Below are 20,711 nucleotides of genomic sequence, written 5' to 3' on the forward strand. Positions count from 1 at the left end.
GGAACACTTTTTTGATAACGATAACGTCTTCCGAGATATCCTGCTGATCTGATCTGATATTCGTATATCGCATAAAAAAAACCCCAGAAAAACAGGTTTGCCTGTACTATTTAATTTCAAACACTTCCAGAAGGGAATTCAGGTGCTTTCTTTTATTATTCATTTTTATGGTTCAATCGTCGCTCCTCGTGTATTTCGGAACTCGCTACTACATAATACAACTCAATTTCAACCTGTCACATGCTACTGCCATTGAACCCATCAACCTCGCGTCGGCGATCCTGAATAAAACCAAAAATGATCGAGTACCCACTAACGAAATATATCGAATTTTTGTTGCAGCTACACGCGGCCGCGCTATCATCGTTGAGGAACGAGGTGGCCGAGCTGAACTCGAGGCTGGTGGCAGCGACACGAGCCAGAGAGGCAGCAGAGGCAGCCTTGGTGAGGGCCGAGGTGCAGGCAGCCAGAACAGAGCAGAGGGCAGAGCAGCAAGCAGCGAGGCACGAAGAGAGGCTGACCGAGTTGCATTCCGTGATCGCCGAGCTCGGCAGGCAGCTCGAAAGGCACCGTGCTACCGTAATTGCCGAGGAGGATGAGTCCGGTAAGGCAGAAGCCAACCGATTCCGTAAATCTGTTGCGCGAGATGAGAGCGGAACCGAGTCGATTGGCTCCCTCGCCTCGCCGAGATCCATCGAGGTTCTTTCTCTTTTTCCCCTCTGTCTTTCTCGACAGAGATTTATTCGATGTTTTAACGCTGTCCCCCGCTGCGAGACCGAGGCCACCGAAATTCGACGATTCCTCCGAGACGCCCCGCAGGGTTTGTTTTGCGACGTCTCGACGCCGGAAAGCGGTCACGACGCTGTTTTGTTCCACCATTTTGTAATCGTGTTCCATCCGTCTTGCGCCTTGTAAAGGAACCTTCTCGGATCAGTAATTAGTAGACTGGGGATCGTGTCTGTGAAATAGAAAGTCTTCAAGTCAATTGCAAGTAGCAGAAGTTAATTAAGAACGTGTTTCTTCGTCTGAGAATTTCTATATGTCGCAGAAATAATGTAGCGGTGTTCTACCAAGTTCTTCCTACGTCTTTAATGCGCAGTGTAGTAGTTTGTTTAAGAAAGTATAGCAGTGGGAAGTTCAAGTCATATCACAGACGATACTAACGAGTGAAGAGTCGGTGCTCATAGCTGTCGACGGTATCTGTTAGGAATTCGGGCTCAGGAGTCGCGTTCTCGGATGCTTCCACTGTCGATGGTAGAAGCATCGCGAGTCTCGTAAAAACAGCAGGGCGCCGAATAGATCGCGTCTCTGGGTGGCCGAAGGATCTACAATTCGTGAAGTGTGTACGCGAGTTGAGTGCCGAGCAGCCTACACGCGTCGATAGAATGTTGATTTCGCTCATAACTTTCTTATTAATTTTTGCGTGCAAGTAGAATCTTATATTGAAATCTTTTACGGTCGAACATTTTTGCGGAGTCGCATTGTGACGTCTCTTTAAAAGGAAAACCGCACTTTCGGAATTTCTGACTAAACGGTCCGATATAAATGTACAAAACTGTTTATACATTTAAACGTTGGTTTCGTGGACATGTACAAAAATGTTCAGCTTGGTAGATTAATTTTGTTGTTGATTTGATAATTTCTTTAAAAACGATGGGTTGAATGATTTTGACCGAAAGATGTCATAAAATGCTTTGTAATATTTATCTTAGACTTTTCCACTGACGATATTATACAATTTCCCGAATTCAGAAGATCATTCGTAGCCAAGAGTGGTTTACGATCGATTCTGTCGAGTTAGTCACCGCCCACCGAAGTACTCGAGCTTCCTGTGCCTCATGGTGGTTCATGGTGTTTTATGATTCGCAGAAATTGAGACGAGCAGGGATGCGGAGGGTTCGATCACGAACCCGGTCGAGGAGAGCGAAGCCGGCGGCGACATCCATGGCGACGGTGACCGTACCTTAGGGGATGCCGATTCCAGCTGTTGCGAAGACATCGGGCCCCGTGCCAACGAGGTAGACAACACACCCACTTCCGACTCTTCTTCAGCCACCGGGAACCGTTCTTCACTTTTCCGTTCCACGATCGATCCTCCTCTCGCTCGATTACCAACTTCTCTAATCGAGAACCGAGCGTCTAAGGCTCGGTGTTCGCGGAGCTATTAAATTTCGTCCGATATACTGCCTCGAAGTAATTTCATCGAATGGCGAAACTATGGGAATACCGCGAGCGTTTACCATCGTTGCACAGGCTCCGCGGATACGAAACTTGCCAAGTTTTCAACCGGAGCTGATCGCTACAGCTTGTTTTTGTCGGAGTGATCCGGTAGAGACGAAGATGATTTGCTGACCGGTTTGCTACTCCTTAACACATTATCTACTATTCCATACCCTTTGGAAACAATACATGGTTAGTATTTATATATTTAAGCTTGATAAATTAAGTTTGATAAATTAATTCTTGGTGTGATCAATTGACAAAATATGGGGCCGCGGAGTGCATTTAGTTCTTTTCATGTACACGATGTCAAATGGGGATCAAGGTACGTAATGGGTTAATGGGCTTCCGGTAGATAAAGTGCTAACCTGTTAACCGGGAGGATTTTTAGTTCTGAACAGTTGGAGAGGTGAAAAGCATAAGTGAAACGAACGGAATTGATGATGACATTGATGAAATTGAATCGAGCATAGGTATCACCGTAAATCGAAAAGCTCCTAGGTCTAAAGAAGGTTCCCGAGAGTCTACTTCACCGAAATCACTCCCGTGTTCTTTTTTATTGATAGAATGGCAGAGAACAGTTGGACAGTCCCGCCGCGTTACCAACCCCCGAACCAACACAGCAGGCAGCGTCCTGCCAAAGTGTGGCTGTCGCAGCGTTACAGGATGAGGTCACAGCTCTGAGAACTGAGATTTCAAGCTTGCAGACTCAGCTCGCCAATTTTAAGAACCAGGCGAACAACCAGAGGCAACAGGCTGGCAGTGATTCGCCTCGCAGGGAGATTAGGGTAGGTGATAAAAATAATATTGACTTTGCCGAATAAAAGTTGTCTGCGTTAAATTGCAAAACACAGGAGTAAGAAAATAATGAAATGGTACTTTGAAATTCTTTCGATGTTTTGACTGTTTTGTACTTGTATAAAACTGGAAAAAGTTCTTTCCCACTTCAGAGTCGCACAATGTAGAAAACACAGCGCGATGCTACCAAATAGTGAAGACTGTTTTCTATTTATTGTACTAGCAATTTTATAGAGAGTGGTATCAGGTGCGACTCGACGAAGGGAAAGCTATATTTTCATTTTATTCCACTGTATATTGTACCAAAAATTAAACCCATACCACAGTTCATTAATTAATTGAGTACCTGGGAATGATTAATTGGGGGTTGCACGGTGAATTTCTTATCGATGCCGAGAATATTATCCGGGATGCGCAGCGCGCACCCAGTCGGCGTTGAACAAATTTTTCGCATGGTTACCCCAGGGCTCGCAGGCCCAACCTTTGATCAGCCGACACTTTCACAAAAATGTTTATCAACCCTTCCCGCCGTAATGTTTCCTCGTCCTCCTTTGATTCCCCGCAGACAAGAGGCAACACCAGCTCGCCGGAACCTTTGAGTGCACCTTGCTCGCCACTCTTGCCGCCCCTGCAGACACCGCCAACAAAGAGCGTAACGAGGGAGGAAGCTCCTGTTCTTAAAATGGCCGAGAGGGTGAGACTCAGGAGGACGGACGAGAGGCACATCACAGGACCCGATATTACCAACCTGGGGGTACGTTATCGTTCCCGTTGTCCGCGACTTTTCTTTCAGAATTTGCGCGTCATGAAAATTTCACATCGTGCCCCGAAGTCACGCTCGATCACTGTGTTCGTCGTTCGCTGCTCGGTGACACAATTCTCGCAACAATATTCTCTATAGTTCTTCTATCTTTGTCCTTCTATCATTCCATCCGTTTTTAAAAATTAATTTTAGAGCCCAAGAGTTAGAGTTAAAGTAATAGTTTTTCTAGATAACCCCTATTTATATAGCCTTCACTAAAATAAATCAAAAAAAGCAACGAAGAGGGAAAATGTTTAATGAAAATTGTCAGGTATGTTCAACGATGGTGGCAGAGCACCTGGTGTCCGATCTCCTGGAGCACTCTAATCTACAAGAGCTGAACGGGTCCGAGAAACAATTCGAGGTCGAAACAGAGAGGCTGAACAGCAGATTGGAACATGCTCGAGCAAACAACGCGGTCCTGGCTCTAACTTTGCACGAGAGCAAAGCGCAATGCGACAGGTATCCTTCTAATTCAATAACAATGTGAATCAAGGTGTTAAGATTTGTGCAAGAATTTCTTTCCTTTCCTCAGATTGAGCCTACTGGTAGGGAAGTACGAGTCGAACGCCACTGCCTTGCGTCTGGCTCTCTCGTATAGTGATCGAGCGATCGAGGCCTATGATGTTCTAGTAGCGTTGTTGGAGAGCGAGATCGCTTTGTCTACCGAGAGGAACGGCATCACAATTGATAACAGGAGGGCAGCTGAGCATGTGGCCTATCATGTTTTGAACAAGCTGGAGAATGAGTGCGTGAACAGCCTGAACGCGCCCTGGGAGGACAGTATAGTCCTGTCTGATGAGTGAGTATAGAAGTGGTCTCTGTGACCGTAGATCCTGAGTTGAAGGATCTAACATATACGTTTACACGTATAGTTAATATAACCGTGTATAACAGTGTATAAATATATTTTCATATATTTACTTTTATAATATTACGTTTTATAAGCGGTTATTTAGTTTTAAAAAAAGATAATGAATTTATTCAGATGTTGCTGTGTATCATTAATATACGTTATCGTTTAAACCGAGAGTTCCACAGTTTGTAACACATGATGAACAAAAGAAACCGTGTAAAGGGGAATGTGGGCCTGGTATGAATGGGAAACTATGAGTTAATGTGCGATAAGAATGCGTAATTACGTCGTGTCATTAGGAACGAGGTGGCGTGGAGCGTGGAGGACGAGCAGAGGCTCAGGAGACACATCAGCCAATTAAAAGGGGACCGTGCAATGGTCAGATCGACCGCAGTGGAACTGGAGAGCGTCCACGCGGAGCCTCTGAACTCGAAGAACACGATCTCGCTGGCGGAGGCCAGGAAACTGGACTTGGAGACCGCAGTGTTGATGCAGGTTCGTCCCCCCGGTTTGTCTTTCACTCGACAAGTGAACACGACCGGCTAAATACAGATCTGGTACAATGATCACGCAGGAATTGATGGCCATGCGGGAGGACAAAGCGGAGTTGCGGGCAAGAGTTTTCCTCCTGGAGAAGGAACGGGCTACCATAGAATTAAAATTAAACGCGCGCGACACGCAAATCGCGGCCCAACACGCCGCCATTGAGCACCTTCAGGGTCAGCTGAACGACACGGAGGCCATGCTGGCAATGGCTACGAATAAAGTATGAATGACACTGCCATTCGTTCATTGGGAGATGAACGTTTGCTGGCTAGAACTCAAACCACTCTGTCTGGGGCCATTTAGACCCCTATCTCACTTTTTCTCATCCTGATACATTCAATATTTAATACCATTTAATGTTCATTACTACACTGCGGATTTTGTGCATTTATGCCAAAAATTAATAGATAAAGAATTTAAGGATACTGTCATATTATCTTCGACTTTTTAAGGGGATTGAAAGAGTAAGAACATTTTCATTCAACTTCGATTTCAATTGAATTGGACAATTTTTATATTCCATAACGATGCGCAGTCTATTTGTTACATTTGTTTCCTTGTTAGACCTAACACAAAGATTAACATCTTAATGGGGGTCGCTGTATTGATAGGTCAAAGTGGATCCAAACGTCGCTATATTAATTAACGTATACAAGATAATCCACAGATCTATATACATGTATTTGATTGTTTAATTGCAATCGTAGGATCGCGGTCTAAGTGATAACGAAAGCGAAGGCATGGAATCAGAGCTAATCGAGGCGCTGGGCCGGGAAGCTAGATTGAAAGAACGTTTGCAGGAATTAGTATCAACGCTGGATAAAGTTAACAAAAATTCGGAACTTAGGCATCAACAATCTGCCGAGCTTGTGAATGATTTAAAGAGAGCCAATGGGTAATTGGATTTGAAAAATCATTCTGTATTACAGTCTATCATAATGCAACTTCTAATAGAACATATGATTTTAGAGCTCTGGTGCAAACTTTAGAAAAATCCAAGAAGAAGTACCAATCTAGATTAAAAAAGTTGGAGCAGCAAATGTTGGGCATGGTTGAGAGGCATGCTACACAGGTACAATGATTAAAATGGATGATTTAGGGGATATTAAAAGCAAGTAGTAGAATTATCTAGTGACATTCATAAAAGCTAGTTTATTACAGTTTTGTATATTTCTACAATTTATGTATATTACATTTTATTCGAGAGTCTTGCTGCTGCTTGATTAATTTTAAGTTATTTGTACCTTCAATTCCTGGAAGTAAAAATGATATATGAATGATAGTCTCCTTCGTTGAAGCACTAGTAATGTACAAAGAAGTCAGTGTTTTGTTCGATATTAATTCAGTCATGGATACGTACAAGCGTCTGCAGTAGCTCTTGAGTATTTATGCGTTGACACTCTCCGTTCGCATTTCTCGTAATCTTTCTTCAACTGCCTCTTCTATGCGTCTTTTCTTGTATGTTCTGTAAAAGTTAACCTCTCCAACGTGCCAATGTATCATAGTATACTCCAAAAGAGCACCAGCAAGAAAGCAAAACGGTAAAAAACGAAATTCACCCAGAAACTTAAAAGGCACTATATCCGCCAATCTTTTTACTATCCTTCTTAGTCTGAATTTTGCCATATTCGCTCGAAATCACAAGTTTCGTCATCTGGTAGTCGCCATCTTGGTTTTCTTCGATTGGTGTTTCTACGCCGACGCGGTTAGCTAACGTTGCGCACGGTCACACTAAAATTGAGATTACATATTTGAACTTGAATTAAGATCAAATTTTATTTGATAGAAAAGAAGCAAAACATTTTGTGAACATTTTGAGCTAATTAATTTCTTTTTTGGTCAACATATTCATTCAGAATAAATTCGAACAAATCATCGCGCGTGATTCAACTTACATGCCTACGCATTACACCAACGTTGAACACGGTTGAATCAAAAATAGATTTTATTTCACAGCAAAAAGGCGGAACATTTTCAGGATATTCTGAACTAATTAGATTCTTTTTTGGTCTACATTTTCATTCAAAACAAATTCAAACATTAAACGTGATGAAATCAGAGTTACATTTCGCGTAATATACAAAACAAAAATTTCGGAACGCGTTCACTTAGTAATAAAGAAATGGAATTTACTATTTGAAAGTCTGTATACATTTCTTTAAATATATATTAATTTTTAGGTGAACTTATTGAAACAGCGGATAACATTGCTAGAAGAAGAGGCAGCAGGATACAAAACGAGTTTACCGCTTCAATCGCAAAGCTCCGGCGCCAGCGAGACTTCGTTATGACAATTTAGTGATTAATGGAAACTGTTCGACGCCGGTTCAAGGAACGAGTATTTTTTACTATCTTTCCTGACGTAATAGAACGATCGAAACTGAGATGAAATTTACGTATTTTTTTACACGAATAGTTGGCCGAGAATAACGCTTGATTATTCGCTTTGTAATTCTATAAAGGACAAAAAAAAACACGTGTAGTGGCTATCCTAAAGGATTTCAATTTCTAAGCTAGGTTTTACGCGGATCTGCTAACTGAGATACAACAATGCAAGCAAACTATATAAGAAAGTCCTCCAGGTATACTGTGAAATATAAATAATTGTTACTTGATACTATATGTCATTTATAGACAGTGATATTCATCTTGTACATATGTATATTTCAAGCATTAAAGAAAAGCGTGATACGTGTAAACTATGATGAAATAAATTGTGCTTTATTAAATCCCCTACTGTTTTTCGTCACCTAGAACATCCTAAATAGATCTGTTAATGTGGAACATTGTTTTATTTCTATTTGGTTCAGTGTGGCAGAGCATATTGACACAAATATCCAATTTTTATTATCTAATTTATTTAACTATTTACAAATTCCAATGATGCTCTATTTGCGCTCCATTTGTGTAACTCTTCTCTTGAATTCCTCTTCTATAAGATCGTTCAGATCTTTGAGGGGCTCATATTTCAGGTGAACATACTGTGAACCTGACAGCATCGATGCCATCGCCAAGAAGATGAACGAGTATTGTCGAAATCTCGATACGGTCATATTGTCACTGTTGCAAATATATTGTTTTAATAATTTTCCAACCACTTGTCACTTTCTACTGACTTTCCTGTAACTGTTTCTTCCGGCTTGCAACTTTTTGTAACCTCCAAAAGGATTGAGACCTTCGATCTCGTAGCAAATTACTTAAAATTCAGAAATAGTGCACAGTATGCCAGTATACGAAAATACTTATTATTCTATTGATCAAATTGTTCTTTCATGAATTCCATACAATTTGTAGTATACGTAATTAATTTCTACAGCACAATAATCAGCACCGAATGTTGCAAAACACTTCTTCACCCATAGACATATAGAGATAGACTGCGCGGCCTGTACGAAGCGCTGAAGCCTACAATGGCGGCAAAAAACAAAAATAAAACATCAATAAATACATCAATTAGAAAGAGAGCGCTATGGACCCCGGCTAATGCTCTCTCTCTCACTCTTTGTACCGCGCGCCGCCATTGTGGGCTTCAACTCGCCCATAAGACGGCGCAGTCTATCTCTATATGTCTATGTCTTCACCATATTGGTACAGTCACGTTAAAAATTCTACGCAACCGCAGGTCATATGTACAGTCTATTAAAAGAGTTAAGGCTGATCAGAGGTGAAAATAGACATTTAAATATTTATACAAAATGCAGTTATCGATCTGTACATGTCTTTTTACAAAATTTCTCTAATTATTTGATTTTCCTGTTCTTGATGGTTCATCTCTGTTGCCATAACTTCGGTAGCACTCTTCCCTGGAATGTCAGGCTCCTCCTCTCCTGGTACATCATTGATCTCGACAGCTTCACCCTTGTTCATCATGGATTTCTGTATTTCTTCCTCTAAATGAACGCAAGCCTGTTCAATCTCATAATTCTTCGATACTAGTCCCACCCATTGTGCTTCCAGAGCTCTCAACTTTTCCCCTCCTTGGGTTTGCATCGACTTTCTCTGCCAATTGACCTCCTGAATCTTCTTCCTAAGAGACTGTAGTTGCTTTTGCGCTTGGCTCACTAGCTGTACCAAGATTTCCAGGTAGGACTTCCATGCTTCGCATCCGTATTCCATCATTAATTCCAGATTACAAATTCTATGAAAATATAAAGCATCTTAGTAGCAATAAAAACAAATTACAGTTAATACAGTGAGTTTCTAAAATCATGCAATTGAACTTTGAACTTGTATACCTAGTAGCCTGGTGTTCCAACTGTGCGCTACTGTTCTCTACACTCTCATTCCACGCTGCAAGGTCATTCATCTTGCCTGGAAGTGGAGGAGGCAGCTCATAGCGTTTCATACTAAGTACTTCCATAGGCAAACGATTTTGCATTCGCTCAAATTCATGTTTCAATACGTCTGTTTCGAAAGCGTTTATATTCAACGGTGGTAAGTGTTCTAAGTAATTCTTGGTTGGTCTGTATCGTCTTGTCTCTTCTTCGACCATCGCCAAGGCCTGAAATGTTCATTACGTTTGGGGTGTCAGAGTAAGAAAGGCTGGGGAAAAATGTAAACAATATAACCTAAAATAACTTCGATATCGTAGTAGTTAATTAAAGAAAGTATAGTGTACTCACTGCTTCTCTAACACCTGGTTCATCATAGCCTTGATCGATATAGGGTAGTGCGTCTACAATAACTTCTCCTGCCATTTGGGAAAGCTGAAAAATTCGGAGACTTTGTTTTCCTCAATGTTTGTATCAACAAACTAAAGTTTGAAAATTAAGCGTGTGTGGCGTCGATTGTGGCGAAACTAGGAAGCTCAATTCAGAATTTCTAGTTCAGCTGTCTCACGTAGATGGCAATACATGTAATTGCTGCAATATTTGAAAACAGCACCGCGAAAAGAATTTTGAAATTTTCTTTCCAAAATAAAACGGAAGCACCGACAAATGTCATTCGAGTCGAATAATTCGGTGTTCTCTTACGCCCTCTAGAATGTATTCTGGCTGGAATAAGAAACAGAAGGCCACTGAGGGGATTCTCGTCGATAAGAAGGCGAATGAAGGTATGAAATATTGAAATGTTACATTCTCCGACGAACGTATCTAACAAGGGAAGGACCCCAAGCACCGACCAGATACTATATCTCGTCGGTGCTAGTATCTGGCATCTGGTCGGTGGCGGAACTTTTAGCAATGTTGGTATTTCAGATCACTGTTAGTTCCACGTTATCCCCACGCCCACCTGATACTGTTAACAGTATCTCGTCGGTGCTAATATCAAGGATAAACATTTCCTAAAAATATTGTACATAAAGTTTTGAAGCATAATTTTAGGAAAATCAACAATTCCTACTTCAAATTTCATATGACATACCTCAATTTGTAATTTCAAAGGCAAGGGCTAAAGATGACGTCGATTCTGTTCCATGTTGAAGATGATGTAAGAAAAAGTGGGAACACCGAAACGTCTAGGACGTGAACACTCTCGTATACTATGCACATATCAACATTAGTTTATCTATACAAATATGACAACAACATAGAATATAGTATATACAATATAAGTCTCGCTTTGTATTAGTATAATTGTCTTCTTATTTCTACCCTTAGATTAGCTTGAGGTAGCTTAAAGTGTTTCTAAGAGTCTCAGATCTGTAGTAGGAACTTTATCTGCAGCGAAGGAATCTTCTTCATCTACAGACACTAAGCACAAAGTTTTAAATTATATTAATTAATTAATGACTTTATTGTTCCATTCTGAAGTTCCATTCTTAACAGTCTTACGAGAACAACGAATTATCTTCAAATGCTGACAGACCCCAAGGAAATAAAAAGTATCTATAACAATTTACAAGAACGTATCACGGTTTACAGGAACTAATTGGACAAAGACGATGAAGAATATTTCACACATAATTCATCATCAGCTTTGGCTACCTTCATCTACCTTTCCTGAACATATTAACAAAAATCCTTAAATCGATTAGGGCTGCTGAATGGAAGAATGTCCTCGAAGAACCCAACAAACTTTACCTATCCTTAGCACACTCTTTGCATAATTTTATTCACACCTGAAAAGGAAGGTATTAATTTACCATCAGCTTTGATTACCTTCATCTACTTTCCGTGAACACATTACCAAGAATCATTATATTATACCCATTAGGGTTGCTCTGGATAGAAGAATGTCCTCAACAATCTTTACCAATCCTTAGCATCCCCATTCGGATTATTTTACTCACACCTGCCCTCGCAGTATTATTTCCACGAGGTGTCCACGAGGGATTTCTTAAACTTCAAAATACAATAATGATCCGAGATCTCTCATCATTTTTCACAGGGGACCTATTCGAGAAGCGAACGGCTACGTCCTCTTTCTCGAAAAATGATTTGTTCGGCTCGGTCCGGCCGTTCGGTGTGCTCTTGCGCGGCCGGCGAAGGACCTGCGCAGGTGTCGCCGGCCTGGCCAGCCATGCCCGATCAATAATTCCCAGGGTATAAAAGATCCTGTCCCCGTCTCGTGGCCACCTCTTTGAGTTCCGGTGATCGGTGTGTCGTGGCACCTCGGGCTCGAACGTGTTCAGTGGCACCTTCGTTTTTCCATTCGGTTGTTCGGTTCCATCGGCGAAAGAGGGAGAGGGTATACGAGCAGGTAGCCTCGATTAAGTGACTAGTTGTAAGCCACCACACCAACGCCAGTGTACCCGCTGGTGTTTTAGCGATAAGTTTCCCCACAACAACAAAAAAACACCCACGGACGATCTCGGCGGGAGCCCTCGCTCCGTCGTCACGATCGTCCCGGATGGAACGACGCCTCGACGGAGTCGACGGCTCCTGGTTGCATCTAACAACGATCGATAGATCATTTGATCGATACACTCGAACACCGACGATCGACGCAGCCGATTTCCTCGATCCGAAAGGCCTCCATTAAGGATTCAAACGATGCACCGTAGAAAGTGCAGTGCCGCACGCGGCACGTAACACACGGAGACGGAAAAAATTAGACCCCGGCCCTCCTTGAGAATCGACACTTTCACCCGGGGGCGAAACCGATCCTCGGTGCTCGCGGCAACCCTTTTTCTTTCTCTTTCTCTCGGATCAGCAAACCTCGAGCAAGCTGCCGATATCGTCCGTGGCCCGAAATATACATAAACAACGCAGTCGATTTCGTTGTCAGAAAAAGATGAACTTCTTACGAGATTTGCATACATCCACGAGACTGACGGCTTAAGGATTTATACACTTCTCTTCTTGCTAACCTGATTTTCTTTTGTTATACTTTTCCACCTCCCAGTTCGCTCTGACATTCTATATGTCCTCCTTCTTCTTGTGTTCTCCACACGGGTGTAAAACCGTGTGGCATGGTGTAGGCCTCCTGGGGATCCCCGCCATGTAAAAAAACGGGAACGCGTCCCGGCACAGTACCCCTAGGGTGACGAGGAAACCTGTGCCACTTTGCCCCATGTTTGCAACCCTGTTCTGGTGTGCTCTTCGTCTTCGGTTTCTATACCCCTTTCGGTCTCCGGAGACCTTTGTTTGGACGGCGGATTTCTCTTGTTGGCCATTTTGTCTTCCGGTTGTATTCTGAAAAATATGTCTCTTCCGGGTTCTGTCCGTTTTCAACCCCTTGAGACCTCTTCTACTTGATTTAGTAGACTTTATTGTTTGTTGCTGATCTATTCTTGTTCCACCCCCTATTCTTTACTATGTGAATCTTCCTTGGTACTTTGTCACGTTTTATTACTGATTCTTTGAGCTTTACGTCGTCGGATAATGATCTATGTACTCTTGTTTCAACCCATATTTATTTCTGTGCGTCGCATTACTTTTTTGTCATTTGTCAGCAATCCGTTATTTCTATCTGAAAATTAATTATTCCCTGACGTTTTCGCGTGGTTTCTATTTTTATCCTTGCAAATATAATATTGAAGAGTAAGGAATGTATGAAAGGAATGCTAGATTTCACTAAAACTTCAAGTAAAACGACGAGACACGGTACTTCCAATCCAATTAATTATTTGGGATTATTGTAGTCGTTCTACAAAGATTAGCATTGACCTAAAAATATTACATGTCCAATCTCGAAATACCTTCCACTCAATTACACATTTTGCTTCCAGAAAAATCCAAAATATTTGTCGAGTCACGGTAAATGCTCAAACCGAATGAAAAATCCACCGCCTCATTCATTCATGAGTCACCTTACCGAAAACTTTAGTCACATGTGATTTGTGGTAACAAGTGCCGGCAACATAATTAACCTGGCAGCCATTTTGGAACCTGTGGAATGACATTAACCGAGAAACTGTTCCCACGACTCTTAAACATCGTTCACCTAATTAACAAACTTCGAGGAAAAGGAATACAGAACAACTCTAGAACACTATAATCTTCAATTTCCCATAAACATAAACGATAGAAATCCACGGATAGACTACCGCCGCGCATAAAATATCAATCGTAAACCACACAATGTAGAAACTCCTCGCGATTAAATATTCCGCACATACTTCGGCTGGTTTCCCTATTCCGATTAAAAGAAGAGCGCGCGTATCGATTGTGTGGGGCCCGGTTGCGCGGAATTTCACTTTAATGGGAGAAATTTGTACCTGTTAACCATTAAACCGTTCTCGCCCCATTTCTTGGCCGGTGCGCGGCGCCGATAACCATCGTTGTTCGCTGGAAAGTTTGATTAAAAGCTGGCCGCAGAGAAGCGACGAGTGATTCATTGTTCTTGGAAGCGTGCGCGTCTCCGCGGCGTGTTGCGCCAGCGAACGAGAAAAGGAACATCCGAACAGTGACACCCAATTTTTGGACATCCTCTAGAACACAATCTTCATAAATCTCCAAAAATTCTCTAAAGTCGGACAAAACCACTCGGCGAAGGATTAGTTTCCTGGGCGATGCATGAAAACAGCATCAATTTACAAAAGGTGGTTTCTTCATTTTCTGCACAGGCCCAGATCAGAAAACTAGTAAATTTCTTTTGTGTGTCATTTGGGGCACACTAATTTTTCTATCTTGTCAGAAAATCTCGATATGAACATCAAATTTTAATCGATAGTAATTGTGCTTAATTTAAAGGATGCAGTTTGCACCTGAAAAAAGCTAACCAATTTTATATCACGAGAAGCATTACGTCCAGTATTCCAACTTTAAGTATTCGTCTCATCTTCAATTTTCATCAGAGCTTAACCCTTGTGTAGTCAACCAGGTACCCAGGTACCGGGTTAATGCTCTAATATTAATAATATTAATAATTAGATGCAAAAAGGTTTTATCTACTGTATGCATTTTTGTTGGCTACATAAAGGTTAACTTGCATTTTCAAGCTGGATGGTAATTTGAGGAACAATATGAATGCACCGAATACCTATGAGAACGATGAAATTTATTTTTCGGCAGAATTTGTTGATTAAGAAGTATCATGAGGCGACGTGATCTAGAGAAAGGATAACGAAAACGATTTTTATTGTCCTAAAACGGTTTCATAGTCTCAGTTCCGACGGCAAAAGTTTGCGAACACCGTCTCCGACGGGAGAACAATGCCTGGCGAAAGGCGCTTCCCTTTTGTTCAGGGGAAAAGAACACCGATGGATTTTCTCTCTGGTAATATCGCCGAGTGTTTCCCTCCTTCCGGTTCCTCGAGGGAGATCGATGGGAACCCGTTGAATCCTCGTCTTCCTCCCGCCGCGCCGCAATCACCCAGATGCACTTTGGATATTGAGTCTTCCGGTTCGCGTTGTTTGCCGAGAAGCGTTATTGAATTGCCTGCGGATGGGAAAATAAGGATTGAGTTACTGCGACGAAATCGCTCGAGATCCGTCAGCTTTCCATCGGGAGGATACTTTTGTTTGGATAGACAAACACGAGAGCGTTGGCGGCGGTGAGCAATCAAATATTTTCCTGATCCAGTGATTGTTGCGAGACTCTCTTCCGAAACTCTATCGATATGTTTACTAGATATACATATTACATTTCAAAGGAGTGTTGAAAATTTTCTATGCATTTACAATCTCCGATGAAATAGTTAAATCGTGATTTTGAGGGTGATCTATCTGTCAATATTCTTAATTAAAAATGTCACTGTTTATTCAGTGGTAGTTTGTTTGAAGATCATTGATTATTATTTTCCACACACTATGCTGAAGATTGAAACAAAAATGTAGTTTCCCTAAATGAACATACAATATCTATGTTGCTCATGTTCTGAATATTATCCTGTCTGTCATTTTTATCAAAGACCATACTTTGTGTACAAGCTAATAAAGATTTGAAACAGGTAATGTCCCGCGGCAGAGCCCATTCCACTTGCCAGAATGGTTCAGCGCAGGTTTGCATCGTTTCTCTCCGAAGTGGGTGGGGTCCGCGGATAATAGTGATTTCAGAGAAAGTATCCGGTCGGTTTCCTCAGATCTAAACGATCCAGAATCCCGCGGGTATTAAAGGAAGACATTGGGTCAGCCGATTGCCGGATCGAGGCCTCCTAATATTTCACGCGGCGCGATTCAATTTGCAGTGGATTCCGCTCGGCGTAACCAATTTGTAACGTTCCGCGAGGCGTGAGAAGGCGAAACCGCAGTCCAAGCGCAGTCCGGTGCAGCGCGGTACAGCGCAGTGCAGCGCATTAGCCAACGCCGCGCCGCCGAGGAGAAAAAGAATCTATTGATTATTACAAAACGACTGGGTAATATCTCTTTCTCTCTCTTTCGCCGCCTACTTACCTACTTATCGGCCTCCGCGGATTTCGAGGCTGCCACGAAATACTGACAGCCCCCTCTTTTGTCCATCTTCTGCCAACGATGATAATGGGCTTTGTCTACTTCGCTTCGAGATAAAGAACATTAGGCGAGTCGCCCGGGGATCATGGTTTTAGTGGCAGCTAGAAAATTCGATTCGAACGAGCTTGTAACGCGATGGAGATAATGGTGGAGGCATCCAGGTTACCTTGATGATGCAACTGTGGCCCACTTCTTCCTGATTCCCTATTCGTCTTCGTGCCCTGCCGAGCATTGTTAGTCCATCATTGTTAGTTAGGGCTAGGACGATATTTCTTCTAATTGTTCAATCCTAAAGTGCATTTTTGTGTAACATTTTTATCACATTTAGGATATGTATCTAAATGAACACCACAATTTTAAGACCTTTGAGAGTAAAGGGAAAAGGGAGAAGAAGACTTAATGTATCACGAATAATTATTTCCGCTTTATATTTTTCAATAGCTTCCCATTGACGGTACGATTGGCGTCTGAAACTGAAGCAGTCCTGTTCGTAGTCATTCGACGCGGAAAATGACCACACACAGCCAATATGTTATAGATTATTTATCGACGGGTACACCTTAAGCCAAGTTCTATTAAAAAGACGTTCACCCAGATCGTTTCTCTCACGGTGAGTCGGGATCGGCACTAACTTTAAACCGTGGAAGTTTATGGCAGTTTTAAGGCTCTGGAATTGCTTTACAGCCTTGTCTTCAAAATTATCGAACAAGGTCTGCGTCAATCGCGGATGGAATAGCGTAAATCCCTGACACGAACTCGGCTATTTATACAGGGTAAGTCACCTAATGTTATCACCTCAAATATCTTTATTGTTTTCAAAGAAACATTAAATGTCTTCAGGATAAAGTTGAATGGTAAAGTGCGGTTCATGCTACACCAAAAAAATTTTTGTTTTTATGTCTTTTTTTAGAGATATCAAGGTCACCTTCATTTTTTTAAATATATATATGGTACCACCCTTTTTTAAACATCTGGGGTAAAATGCCCAAATATGAACCACTTTTGTTGATGTCATTTTTTGATTATTCTAGAATGCTCTTTTTCGTCCAAAAATTTACCATTTGTAGATGCATTTCCTCCCTATAAGATTCTGGGATCAAGTCTGTTAAAAAATTAATACAGCTTGGAAGAAATATTTTTTTTGTGGTGTGTCATTTGCAGGTTCCAGCGAAAGGGGTTCTTAATATGGTACACCTTGAGTCCCTAATATGATACCTAGTGCCATATTCGGCAACCACACCAAGAATGTAAATATATAGCTATACCCATATTAGGGAACCTTTGGTAGTGCCATATTGGGAACTTTACGTGGACTGATAATACTAGTTACTGCCAAAGAGAAAATGAATTTCAGCCCAAACCAACAGTTGGCAAACATCAATATAAATAAACTGAAACTACAGATATGTTCAAACATTTCACAATCACTTACCTTCCTCGAAAGAGATACAATCGAAAATCGAACCACAAAAATATTCAACACGTGGAGACACAACTGGCGGAGGATCAATACTAATACTGCTGTTATTGATGTTTGAAAACATTCAATAGCATTGATGGACCTTAACATGTTTACTACAAGTCTCACTGGTGATAAACGTATTCTGCTTCCATATTTTAGTTTTATGCGTTTTTTCTGTCCGTGATCTTGAATGACCTTGAGTAATTATAGTCACTGCATTCGTAATGGAAGGGCTATCATTGTAGATGTTTAAAAAAGGTAGATTCCATTTAAAGAGATGAAGATGACCTTGACGTCTCTAAAAAGAATGACATAAAAACAAAAATTATTTTGGTATCGTATGAGCCTCATTTTGCCATTCAACTTTGTCCTGATATTTAAGATATTTCAGGTGAGAAACGTTAGGCGACTCACCCTGTATACATAATACGGGGGGGGGGGGATCAACTATTAAATTGTAAAACCGTGCAAAACGGCGACGAACGTTCTTTACAATTACATGGGTGATGTTAAGATGATGAGGTGCATACTGCATGAACCCGGTCGTTCTACGAGACACAGAAGATTAGGGTCAAGTATGTTATATTTTGAACCTATCAGGAGAGCTGCATCGAGCGCCCATCAACAATATGGGACACGCTACGACTAGGCTCTTTGAGCCTGTGTACGCGATGCTCGCGCCCTTTAATCTGAGCCCCGATCGGCTATTATTAGGCGAAAACGCATTGTCTCCGGCGAAGGTGGCCATGTAATCGGTCGCCGAGGAGAGCGCTAATGGAAACTCGAGAACGCCCACGAAATCGAACCCGTTCCCCGGGAACTCGGGATCCGCGAACATAACCTGTAACGGTAATTGATTGTCCGCCAAGGGTTGCAGTCACGCGATCTCCATTGATACCGAAAGCCGAACGGAGCCACTGGACAAGGATTGAATATGCTAATCGGGAACCAGTGGAACCGTCTGTTTGTCGTCTGGCGTCCGAGGACGCCATAGATCTCGGCAGTCGGGTCGATCGGCAGCCTTCGAGACCGCTGGACCGAGCGACGTGCTCGCTTTAATTTCCCGTTGAGTTCGCTATTATTAATAATTATTTTTTTTTTTGCTATCCGACAAATGCTTGATATACGCCATTATTCTATTACATTCATCAATAATGCCACAGTTACATGATACAGAAGCTGTGCTGTGCAAACATTAATAAATAATAAACAAATAAAAAACAGACCAATACTGTGCGCATAATAAACTGTGCACGACCGAAGTGAAAACTTCTATGGCGATTGCACACCTGCCTGTTTCTCACTCGCTCGGCTAAACTCGGGGAGCCGAATAGCGTTTCATCTGAGAGCGTGACGGATTAGATTCATTCACTGCCCAGCAATTGTGTACGCGGTGCGCCTAAAGAAGTTTTCACTATGATAATTGACTGATACTAACTTGTGCAATAGTTCTGAAATAATGGTGACAAAGGGAGAACACTTTGGACCGCGAGGGGTTAATCGACTCAATTATTGTAGCAGAAGAATTATTACGGCAGAACGATTGTTCTGGCTTTCTAAAGACGAGGGGAACAGTGTGCCGGAGAGAAATCAAGTATGAAAATAATTACGAAAGCGTCGCAAGTTGAAGGAGTCGATCATCGGATCACGACATCGGAGGCTGCATCGAAACCGAGCCGAACCAGACGATTTCGCGGGAGTCTCGCCGGTAACCGCAGGGTTTCACTAAAATCAGTATTATTTCAGGTGTATATATCAAGGTGCTCGTTCGGATCGCTTGACACGAATTACTCGGTCGCTTCGGGGCCGTTCAAGAAACCCAAATTTACTTAACTGTCGTTCAATTGACTTTGCGCGGCTCCCGCCGAGAAAGTTTTACGAGCACCGCGGCGCGGCGGCTGCGCGTCCCCCGGAATTAGGTTCCTTTAGGAGCATAATTACCGCGGGATAAATGATACGACTCGTGCACGAGAGAGGACGTCGTGACACCTGGAAACGTCTCATTTCGCATCGCGTGCATCGGAAACGTAATTGGATTCCGCATCAAGGCGGATTGAAACGTTTGGCAATCGGCACCCCTGCTGAGTAAAGTTCCCAATCAGCTGAATATCGTAAAATTTTGGGGACTACAGGTTTGACACCATAAACGTGGAACAGGAGATCGCGTCGGTGAGGCTGATTTAATAAGAAATCAGTTAATGAATCTTCAACGGTTTTAATCAGCCGGTGATTTAATGGAAATTCTTACTCGGTTCCAAAAGTTTACGTTTTCATAACTGTACAGGCGTGACGACGTAAAAGAAATAAATATCTACAAAGCTCCTGTACCTTGCAATGAATATAGACAATTTTTGTTTTGCATAAAAACCCGCAGTCTAGTTATACATTTTTATAATCTTGGCTCTTACAAGGGAAGGACCCCAAATGTCCGACTTCGATTTTGATAATTTTTTGTGAGACGATGGTATATGGATCCCTAATGATGTTTAAAGATATAAACAATTGAACTTCCACGCAACCTGCTTACACGGCTAATGGAACTTCGAAAACTTGAGCTGCAGATCATGGTATATCAACAAGGTATTAAAGTTTAATTGTTTATATCTTTAAAACTATTGAGTAACTACACCTAATATTTTGAACGAATCCAGATTATTCTATCATTGTTAGAAAAATCTGTAGCGTCTAGAAACCTCTAAAAAATTATTTCAATGAACAGAGGACTTATGAGAAGCTTCTTTTTTAATGAATCTGTAACGTGTCGACTTTTGCACTCATAATCTTTTGATCAGCCGTGCTACATTACAGGGCTCCACAGCAATTATTATAAATTAGGAACGCGAGTGCAGCGTTCCAAGTTGTTCGCGTTGCTAATGAGGATTCGCCGAATTCAATTAAATACGAGGAGACTGAAACGCGACGATCGAGAGCTTGTCTTCTACCCCCGAACGTCCGGAGCGACGGAGTTTCCGAGATGAGAGGTTAGATTCCCGAGCGCGCTTGCAGCCGAAACGCATCGATTTTATGGAAATACGGTTGTTAGCGTATTCCATTGTTTGCGCCCGCTAATTTTCGAGCCGTGCGCACGGGCTAGCTTTGTTCGCTCGCGGACGTGTTAACAGCACGCCTCATCGACCGTCCCCGTTTCGTTGCCACGCCACACCACGCCGCGCCGGCCACGAAATGTCGAACGTCCTCTCTTTATCTTCACCGAGGTTCTGTCTCGCCTACGCCACGGCCACAGCTCGCAGGT

The 20,711-nt window shown here is 42.1% G+C and overlaps 3 protein-coding genes across 9 annotated transcripts in view; 1 reads left to right on the plus strand and 2 right to left on the minus strand.

Moving 5' to 3' along the window:
* The window catches only part of LOC143216634 (colorectal mutant cancer protein), a 59,804-nt gene extending 51,853 nt beyond the window's left edge, over positions 1 to 7,951 (plus strand). For 2 of the 3 annotated variants that reach the window (XM_076439894.1, XM_076439895.1), the window contains exons 4-14: positions 343 to 604; positions 1,870 to 2,018; positions 2,787 to 3,008; positions 3,584 to 3,772; positions 4,092 to 4,282; positions 4,356 to 4,622; positions 4,976 to 5,171; positions 5,251 to 5,442; positions 5,930 to 6,117; positions 6,192 to 6,294; positions 7,403 to 7,951. In XM_076439894.1, the coding sequence (XP_076296009.1) occupies positions 343 to 604; positions 1,870 to 2,018; positions 2,787 to 3,008; positions 3,584 to 3,772; positions 4,092 to 4,282; positions 4,356 to 4,622; positions 4,976 to 5,171; positions 5,251 to 5,442; positions 5,930 to 6,117; positions 6,192 to 6,294; positions 7,403 to 7,513 (2,070 nt within the window). In that variant the 3' untranslated portion in view covers positions 7,514 to 7,951. Of the gene's footprint in view, positions 1 to 342; positions 605 to 1,869; positions 2,019 to 2,786; positions 3,009 to 3,583; positions 3,773 to 4,091; positions 4,283 to 4,355; positions 4,623 to 4,975; positions 5,172 to 5,250; positions 5,443 to 5,929; positions 6,118 to 6,191; positions 6,334 to 7,402 lie in introns of all 3 variants that reach the window. The other variant, XM_076439896.1, reaches the window with a different exon arrangement.
* LOC143216639 (ubiquinol-cytochrome c reductase complex assembly factor 5-like) lies at positions 6,347 to 8,233 on the minus strand. The gene is made up of 3 exons (XM_076439908.1): positions 8,095 to 8,233; positions 6,583 to 6,953; positions 6,347 to 6,475 (listed from the first exon to the last, which is right to left on the minus strand). Exon 2 carries the CDS (start codon positions 6,846 to 6,848, stop codon positions 6,609 to 6,611), a length of 240 nt encoding a protein of 79 aa, XP_076296023.1. The 5' UTR covers positions 6,849 to 6,953; positions 8,095 to 8,233; the 3' UTR covers positions 6,347 to 6,475; positions 6,583 to 6,608.
* Positions 8,234 to 8,880: 647 nt separating this feature from the next.
* Positions 8,881 to 11,611, minus strand: Bcas2 (BCAS2 pre-mRNA processing factor). Of its 5 annotated transcripts, none has more exons than XM_076439903.1 (5): positions 11,372 to 11,609; positions 10,587 to 11,283; positions 9,845 to 10,506; positions 9,458 to 9,723; positions 8,881 to 9,360 (listed from the first exon to the last, which is right to left on the minus strand). In XM_076439903.1, exons 3-5 carry the CDS (start codon positions 9,917 to 9,919, stop codon positions 8,946 to 8,948), a joined length of 756 nt encoding a protein of 251 aa, XP_076296018.1. In that variant the 5' UTR covers positions 9,920 to 10,506; positions 10,587 to 11,283; positions 11,372 to 11,609; the 3' UTR covers positions 8,881 to 8,945. The 5 variants fall into 5 exon arrangements, with proteins under 5 accessions (XP_076296018.1, XP_076296017.1, XP_076296020.1 ...); XM_076439902.1 differs by having other exon boundaries at positions 11,352 to 11,609; XM_076439905.1 differs by having other exon boundaries at positions 10,587 to 11,050; positions 11,150 to 11,609.
* Between the last annotated feature and the right edge of the window lie 9,100 nt (positions 11,612 to 20,711).

The sequence above is a fragment of the Lasioglossum baleicum genome, chromosome 15 (assembly GCF_051020765.1).
Source record: "Lasioglossum baleicum chromosome 15, iyLasBale1, whole genome shotgun sequence".
NCBI lineage: Eukaryota > Metazoa > Arthropoda > Insecta > Hymenoptera > Halictidae > Lasioglossum > Lasioglossum baleicum.